Below are 8,129 nucleotides of genomic sequence, written 5' to 3'. Positions count from 1 at the left end.
TGGGGCCTTATTGTCTCTTTTTACAACTATAATCAGGCCTTTCCCTCTGATAATTGTTTTAACCTTCTCAAGATTCATTTCCCTTCTTTCTGCTGTACATACTGTCTTCCTTCTGTTGACTCTTTTTGGGAATAAGGAGCAACAGTCTTATGTCTCCCCTCATCCTCAGCCTTTCCTTTAATTTGTTTCTTCCAGTTAAGTGTAACATACTTACACATAACATAACATACTTCTGTGTCCTTGATTCTGCTTATGCTTGAAAAGTAGGCCCACGATAGTCTTAAAACTAAAATGGTTTCTACCATTACCTCTTCTTTTTTTTAAAGCAGCTTCCAGAAGGTTTTAAGGAGCCTAGAAAATTGCCTTCTTTGACTCACCCAAGACTAGCCACTTTAGAATACGTAGTCTCCTCCCCAGAACCCGCCCCAATAGGCATGGTTTCTCTTTTGTGCAAACCTGCTTCTTCGGAAGGGAGGTGGCAAAACCTGTTTGAAGGTGAGGTTACTTACCTCCCTTCCACCCTTCCCTCCTCCTTGGAGGCAAGAGCAACAACAGCTGAGACAGAGAAAAAGGGGATACAGAAGTGTTGGGGAGTTGAGACATCCGGCTCCCCGACAACTCCAAGTGTTTAAAGGCGACAGGAAGACTTCTGAAGATGGGAACTATACAAGAGGCAGGAGAAAAGACATTGGATCTCTGGTAAGGAAGACTCTGGCTAACTTGATTGGAAGCAAGGAGTGACTAGTCTTAAGGGACTTTCCCACCATCCAGCTCTTTCCAAGTCAAATCTTGGGTTCCTAGAGGAGATAAGAGAATTAATTTGCAGAGAAGGGATGGAGGTGGCTTTAGGTAGGAAATATCATTAAGGTATGGGAATTAGGGAACGAGGGATTCCAGGATAATTCCCTATTGCTTTTTTTTTTTTTAAAGGAAGTTTCTATGTTTTGTTCTTGATAAATCTGCCCCGTTTTCTGGTTTCTAATACCCACCCTCCAGAATGGCCATCAGGAAAGCTGACCCAGAACTAAGTTAAGGTCCAGGCTCTCCTTCCCAGCAAATCCCTCTTCCTCCTTACCTTCTTCCCCTACCCCTCCACCGTGCTTTCTCCTCACCACTCCCTAGTGTGGTGGAGGAAAGGCAGGCCTGACTAGGTGACATCTTCCCCAACTTTGCCCAGTGACAGCTGGGCAGGTCTGTCGGGCTCCAGCCAATTGTAATGTGAAAAACCTCTCACCCCTACTGTGCAGGTGGAGCAACTGCCAACAGGTAAAAATAATTAGCTTTACCTTCCATGCCTCCTCTGCTCCTAAACCCAACAGTAGGGGTGATGGCTTTCTAACAAGTGGTGAAGGTGGTAGAAGCATCTAGGAGACCAGAGATCTGACTTCTTTTTAAGGCCTGCCCTCTGCTCTGTACCTTCATTACTGCTCTTCATTCCAGTTCCCCGTAAGACACTGCCTAGTTTGTCTCATAATAATCTTTTTTTCGGGAGACTATAGGGTCAGGGAGAATGCAGAAACAGCAGTACTAGGAGCATCCTTGAGACTTGGGGAACTGGAGCTGAAGGAAGACTGGCAGGATGAAGAATTCCCTAGGTGAGGAAGTATGAGCGAGGCTGGGAAAAGGGAGGGCTGGTCACAAATGGAAGGCAGCGATGGTAATTGGGACTTGAAGGAAAGAGGTGGAGAAAAGAAAGAAGAGGTGATATCATGGCGGGGACACGGAATTGATAAGTTGATACCGGCTTAATGCCTTTAGCCTATATTTCTTCCCCCTTTTCATCTTTTCCCCTCTAGATTGCTTCCTGAAGAGGCTGACCCTTCTGGAGATCCTCATAATCCTGAAAGAGACTCACAGGCAGGTAGGTAAATTAGAACCCAGGCCTCCCTGATTCTAGTCCAGGGAAGGGTTATGCCACCCTGTCCCTTGTGGTTCTACTTCCCAAATGTCCCGTGTTAGTCCTTCTTTAGAATTCACCCCATATTGTCACTTACATAGACAGGAATTCTAACATCCCCCACCAACACAAACCCATCTTTCTCTTCTTTTTTTTCCCCTCCTCCAACCCCAGGAACCCCCAGCACTTTAGCCCTGTGTGGCCAGCGCCCCATGCGTAAGCGTCTTTGTGCCCAAGAGTTGCGACTGAATCTGACTAAGGGGCCTGGAGATAACGGAGCCTCTCCCACCCACTCTGTACCTTCCTCTCCTGATGGCAGTTCTGACCTGGAGGTAGAAGAGTTGGAGACACCTTCAGACTCGAAGCAGCTGGACAGTGGACATGAATTTGAATGGGAAGGTGGGAAAGAAAGCTGAAGACTGAGCTGGTAGAAGTAGAGGCCAGTGTTAAAAAAGCTCAGGATGGATTTAATGGGATGGAAGTTAGAACTAATAAGGTGGGGACCAAGAGGTAAGACCAGCAAAATTTCATCAGAATGGAAAGGTAGAGCTTATTGGTCCAATGTGAGAGTAGTCAGTATAGGGGGAGAAGGGGGTACTTCATTTATTGAGGGCAGTTTTATTGAATAACTGTTATATTGCTATCATTGAGCTAGAACTGGGTTATAAAGATGAATAAGATAATCCCTACCCTCAGGGAATTCTCTGTTTAGTATGAAATAAACATATGTACAAATAAGTGCAGTTAAAGGTTATGATCTACATGTGTATAGGGTACAGTGTAAGCAGGGAGAAGGCAAAGGTCAGTTCCACCTGAGAGGTGTTAAGAAAGACTTCACAGAGGATGCCATTCTGAGCTTATCAGGTAGTTGGAGAGACATTCTAGGTGGAAGAAGCAAATTGGGCAGTAGCATGGCATGGTGGGGAATTCAGAGTATTAAGTATGACTATTTAGGTATTAAGGAAAACTTTGTTTCTTCTCTACTCACAGCACTTTTGACACCAAATGTATGGGTTTTCCCCACACCAACCAGTTCTCCAACTCTCCAGACACAAATTGGGTGTCCTACAATTCAGTCACGACACTTAACTGGAGTTAGCACAGACACCACAGGTTAAGGGCTCACCCACAAGACTGCCCCAGACTTCAGACACCAATCACACGTCCAGGTTGTCACCTGTGCATCTGACCGACAGGCGATAAATCAGAGGTGCATGCCACCCCCTCCTCAGGTTTGATAATTTGCTAAAACAGCTCACAGAACTTGGGAAAACAGTTTACTTATTAGATTACAAGTTTATTATGAGAGGATACAGATCAGGAACAGCCAGAAGGAAGCAATACATAGGACAAGTTATGTGAAAGGGGGTGTGGACAAGTTATGTGAAAGGGGGTGTGGAGCTCCGTGGGTGCACCACCCTCCCAGCACCTCCATGTGTTCACCAACCCAGAACCTCTCAGAACCCCTTCAGTTAGGGTTTTTTTATGGAGGCTTCATATGTAAGTATGATTGATTAAATCACTGACCATTAGTGATTTAGCACAACCTCCAGTCTCTCTCCCCTCCTCAGAGGTCAGAGGGTAAAAGTTCCAAACCTCTAATCATGTGGTTGGTTGGCCTGGCAACCAGCCACCCATCCACAGAAGTTTTCCAAAGTCACCTCATTAACATAAACTTCTGTGGTTGAAAGGGGCTTGTTATGAATAGGAAAAGATACCTCTTTTACCTTTATCATCAGGAGCTGTTTTAGAAGCCAGGAACAAAACCAAAATATATATTATTATATCACAGAATATAATATATATTCTGTGGCTGGGAGGTGAAGAGAGAATGAAAAAAGACTGTGTTAAGTAGGCAAGGGACAAATCATGGAGGTCCTTGCTGCCACACTGAGTTTAGATTTTATCCTGTAGGCAATGGGGAGTCCCTTGAATGGTTTTAATCAAGGGACTAACATCAGATTTGATGGCTTTCAAAAGATTGAAAACAACCTAAAGGTCCATAAATAGGATGTTAGTTCTACAATATTACAGTACATCCATACCATGGAATACTAAATACTAGGCACTATTTTTTAAGATGAAGCAGTTCTTTTTATTGCTATGGAAAGATCATGCAAAATCAGTGAGTATAGTATATTGTATTTTATGTATATTGCCATTTGAGTGAAAAAGGGAGAGAAGAAAAGAAAGCTTGCTCTAGCAGTGCTGTAAAGGGTAGAATGGAGGAAAACAGACAAGAGGCAGGGAGACGAGTTAGGAGGTTAGTACTAAGGCCAGATGAGAAAGGCTCAGAACCTGCACTGGGACACTAATAGTGGAAAGAATGATAGAAGGAGGATATAATGGAGATAGATGGAGGAGGACCTGGGGTCCTGTTGGCTTGACGGCTGGTAGAGAAGAAAGGGTCTCGGATGACAAAGGGTTTTTTCTCTCAGGCAACTAGATGGATGGTGTCATTCATCAAGAAAGAATATGAGAGAGAGGAGGAAGAGAATGAGTTTGAGTTGCACTTGGAGTCTGGTGACTTGGAGATGACAGAGAAACACAAAGTAGTTATGTCCACCCTAGGCATTTAGGGATATGGGTCTGGTGGTAGGAGAGAAGTCTGGGTTAGAAAGGAATCATCGCCTTACTGGCAGTAATTGAATACATGGGAATAAATGAGCTCACCCAAGGAAGGAAAAGCATGGGCAGAAAGAATCTGGAAAAAGGCAGGGGCCGTCAACCTACCATAGTGTAAGGTTACCTCCAGGCCATTGTCTAGTGAAAAAGTGAAGATAATGAGTCACAGGAAAGAAACCAGCAAGGGGTTGAGTTGACTGGACAAACTAGGGCTAGAGTCATGGGTAAAAAATGAGGAATTAGATGTTGAGGTAATAAACTCTAAGAAGCTGAGGAACTTACAAGATACTAAAGGTACGTATTCTGCCTTGTTGATCCTTCCCCATCCCTCTTTTTTAGATGAGCTGCCCCAGGCAGAGGGCCTGGGGGCCAGTGAGGCAGCTGAAAGGCTGGGCCAGGATTGTATGTGGGATGTGGCTGGAGAAGATGGTCATCGCTGGAGGGTATTCCGAACAGGACAGCGGGAGCAGCGAGTGGACATGACCGTCATTGAGCCCTATAAGAAAGTCCTATCTCATGGAGGTAATGGAGGGGTAAGAACTGTGACTTCTTAAGTAAAATGCCGAAGCTGGAAATTCAGTCATGGGTTCAGAATCCTTCCTGCAACTTCTAGAGACCCTCAGAGTCTCTCAACCTAAACAGATGTACTGTCCATCAATGACTGAATGAGTTTTCCCCTTCTCCTCCTCAGGCTACCATGGTGATGGCCTCAGTGTTGTCATCCTCTTTGCTTCCTGTTATCTACCCAGAAGCAGCATCCCCGACTACACCTATGTCATGGAACACTTGTTTAGGTGAGGTGGAAGGCTTAAAGTGCTCCAGAGTGGATGTTAGAGAGGGAAACATTAAAAAGAACCCCTTCTCTGATCAGTAACTGATTGTAGAGTCTACAGTAATGTGCCTCTCTCTCCGCACAACCCCAAACGCATACCTTCCCTGACAGTTTCATCTCCCCAGGTATATGGTGGGTACTCTGGAGCTGCTGATAGCTGAAAATTATCTGCTTGTTTACCTGAGTGGAGGCACAAGTAGGGCCCAAGTTCCACCTCTGAGCTGGATACGCCAGTGTTACCGCACCCTGGATCGGCGGTGAGCCTCTAGGACAAGAGGGCTACCACGCTCTATCTTATCTTTTTCTTTTCCATCTTTCCATCCTTTCTTCCATTCAATCTCTTCCACTTTTTTTTTACCGCACCACATGGCTTGCAGGATCTCAGTTCCCCGACCAGGGATTGAACCTGGGCCCTGTCAGTGAAAGTCTGGAATCCTAACCACTTGGCCACTCAGGGAACTCCCCCTTCCACTTTTCTTTGTCCCTCTATACCCTTTTCCAAGCCTCTCCTATCTTCTGTCCTCTCTTGGAGTCATGGAAATCTAGTTTCAAATCTTGCCTTTATCACTTACTACCTTTATGACTGTGGACAAGTCACTTAACTTTCTGGGACTCAGTTTCCTTCTCTGTAAAATGTCAATGATAATACCTTTGCCACTGAGTATTTGAATCAAATAAATCAACATGGCGCATTGCCTGGCACATGGAAGGCAGCCCTTCCTTTTCTCATAGTCTTGCCGTTTATTTCACTTTTCACATCTCCATTGTCTTCTTCTCTTGTCTGCCTTCATCCCTGACCCTTATGCCTTTTTTCCTTGATATCCCTTTTCTTGTTTCCTTTCTTCCCTCCGTTTTCCATTTGCTCACTTTTCTCTTCTTGTTCCTTTTTTTTTTCTCCTCACTGGTCTTCACCTGGTCATGGAGGGATGGAGGAATGTACAAAAGGAACTATGGGAGTGTAGGGCACAGGAAAGAAGTGGGGTAGAGAAGGCCAGGCTAAGGTGTTCCAAGAGGAGAGTTTCCTAAAAATGAGGAGGCTAAGCAAGATGGATGGAGCTGAGATTGCAGTTAAAGGAATGGGGATTCGACCCAACTATCAGAGAAATCTAGAAATTAGAGAAGAAGAGAAGGAAGTTAAAGTACAGAAGGTAGCTCCACCTGATCTTCAGGCATGAAGGTGGAAGGAGAGTTGAATGGGCTCATGTTCTTCTTCAGGCTCCGGAAAAACCTGACTGCCCTGGTGGTTGTCCATGCTACGTGGTACGTGAAGGCATTCCTGGCACTGCTTCGGCCCTTCATCAGGTACTAGCTTGGGGGGCAAAGACCCCGTTTCCACTCTCCCCATTTTCACAATCAAGATTAAGAACTTCTTGTCCCACCCTGACTCTTTCTAGCCTTAACCACTTTCTACTTATTATGTTTCTCTTTGTAAGGATCTCCAGGAGCCCACTTCCCCGTATAAAACACACTTGGTTGATCCTCTCTTTTTAGTTCCAAGTTCACACGGAAGATCCGTTTTCTGAACAGCCTTGGAGAGCTGGCCCAACTCATCTCCATGGATCAGGTCCACATTCCAGAAGCTGTCAGACGGTGAGTCCTGGCTTAAGGATAAAAGTTTGGGATGGGATGTGTAAGAGCCAACTCCCACTTTCTTAATGCCTTGTTGGAACAAAGGAACTAAAAGACAGAGGCTCTGCTTTCAGAGGCTTCACTGTATCTTGGAAGACTCCATACATGTAGGACACTACTGTACCCAACAAGAACAAATGAAAAAAATTAATCCTATAAGTGCATCAAGGAATAAAGGAGTAATCACAGCACAGAATTTAGAGGAAATTCAGACCAGCCCTAGAAATTAAGAAGGGATATGTTGGCAGTGAATAGGAGAGAATATCCAGTGGGGGAGTATTGCTAGAGAGCAAAGGATCCTACATGATGACTGACCCAAGCATCTAATCTACCTCTTCCAGTTCACCTGGCTTCTCTCCCTAAACCCCTGAGTAAAACCCAGTCTGCTCCTGTACCACTTTTTTTCCCTCTCTTTCTCCTAGGCTGGACCAGGATCTCCATGGCTCAGGAGGGACCTAGCATAGGACTGGAATAATGAGCTTAAGAACCAAGCAAAGATATTGATCTGCTTACACCCTAAACACTGAAACATCTGAGCTGTTTTGTAAATCATCTCATCCTCAATCCCAGTACCACTGGATCTAAACATCTCAATGGGATGTCGTTCCTTCCATGACCCTGACTTCAAAGCAGGGCTCTGAGGTCCAGAGCCTGATGTGCTGGGTGACTTTCATTTCAGCTGGAGGGGTGCATGTTGTGGCATTTTATATAGGAAAGTGCAAAGCTGTGCTGCTTTAGCTGTAGAACCTTGGGCAAATAACCTCCTCTCTTTGAGTCTGAGATCCTTTCCACCTGGGGTATTCTAGCAGTCTGTGAACGTGACGGGGTGGATGGGGAGGGCAGGGCTCCTGCTGGGAGCCAGGAGTCAGTGCCCTAAATGTTGAAGAGCCATTCTGTTTCCCTCTTTCCTTCAGTAGTCACGTCTGCTGCCTGTGAGCCTGGGGAGGGGCATTTTCAAAACGTGTGTTTTGTCCTCTTTCGTAAATTCAGATCTGTAGCGATTAATAAACTGCGATGAGAGATTCAAGCGCCGCGCGGAGGAAGTGAACTACTCTTTCCTCAACCCCTTACATCACAATCCGTCTGTCCGTTCTGGCACAGGAGTTCTTGCTGCAGAGTTTCCCTGGGATTTTCAGCTGAGCCCCT

General features: G+C 45.4%; 1 protein-coding gene across 4 annotated transcripts; it reads left to right on the top strand.

Moving 5' to 3' along the window:
• Positions 1 to 459: 459 nt before the first annotated feature.
• On the top strand, positions 460 to 8,010 carry BNIPL (BCL2 interacting protein like). Of its 4 annotated transcripts, XM_022564271.3 has the most exons (10): positions 471 to 699; positions 1,500 to 1,595; positions 1,797 to 1,861; positions 2,072 to 2,296; positions 4,862 to 5,044; positions 5,214 to 5,316; positions 5,480 to 5,611; positions 6,570 to 6,656; positions 6,846 to 6,944; positions 7,406 to 8,010. In XM_022564271.3, exons 1-10 carry the CDS (start codon positions 656 to 658, stop codon positions 7,440 to 7,442), a joined length of 1,071 nt encoding a protein of 356 aa, XP_022419979.1. In that variant the 5' UTR covers positions 471 to 655; the 3' UTR covers positions 7,443 to 8,010. The 4 variants fall into 4 exon arrangements, with proteins under 4 accessions (XP_089772047.1, XP_030616487.1, XP_022419979.1 ...); XM_089915921.1 differs by lacking the exon at positions 7,406 to 8,010 and having other exon boundaries at positions 460 to 699; positions 6,788 to 6,874; XM_030760627.2 differs by lacking the exon at positions 1,500 to 1,595 and having other exon boundaries at positions 469 to 699.
• Positions 8,011 to 8,129: the final 119 nt, after the last annotated feature.

The sequence above is a fragment of the Delphinapterus leucas genome, chromosome 1, assembly GCF_059928025.1.
Source record: "Delphinapterus leucas isolate spDelLeu-1000000601 "Yukka" chromosome 1, BTC_Dleu_Yukka2, whole genome shotgun sequence".
Lineage (NCBI taxonomy): Eukaryota > Metazoa > Chordata > Mammalia > Artiodactyla > Monodontidae > Delphinapterus > Delphinapterus leucas.
This window is presented reverse-complemented; position numbering and strand designations above follow the sequence as displayed.

Bases quoted from the DNA above. Each gene is read 5' to 3' on its own strand.
- BNIPL (XM_022564271.3), top strand. From the start codon at position 656: ATGGGAACTATACAAGAGGCAGGAGAAAAGACATTGGATCTCTG. The intron at 5,045-5,213 runs GTAATGGAGGGG...TCTCCTCCTCAG, and splicing joins GAAAGTCCTATCTCATGGAG to GCTACCATGGTGATGGCCTC. The intron at 5,317-5,479 runs GTGAGGTGGAAG...TCATCTCCCCAG, and splicing joins GTCATGGAACACTTGTTTAG to GTATATGGTGGGTACTCTGG.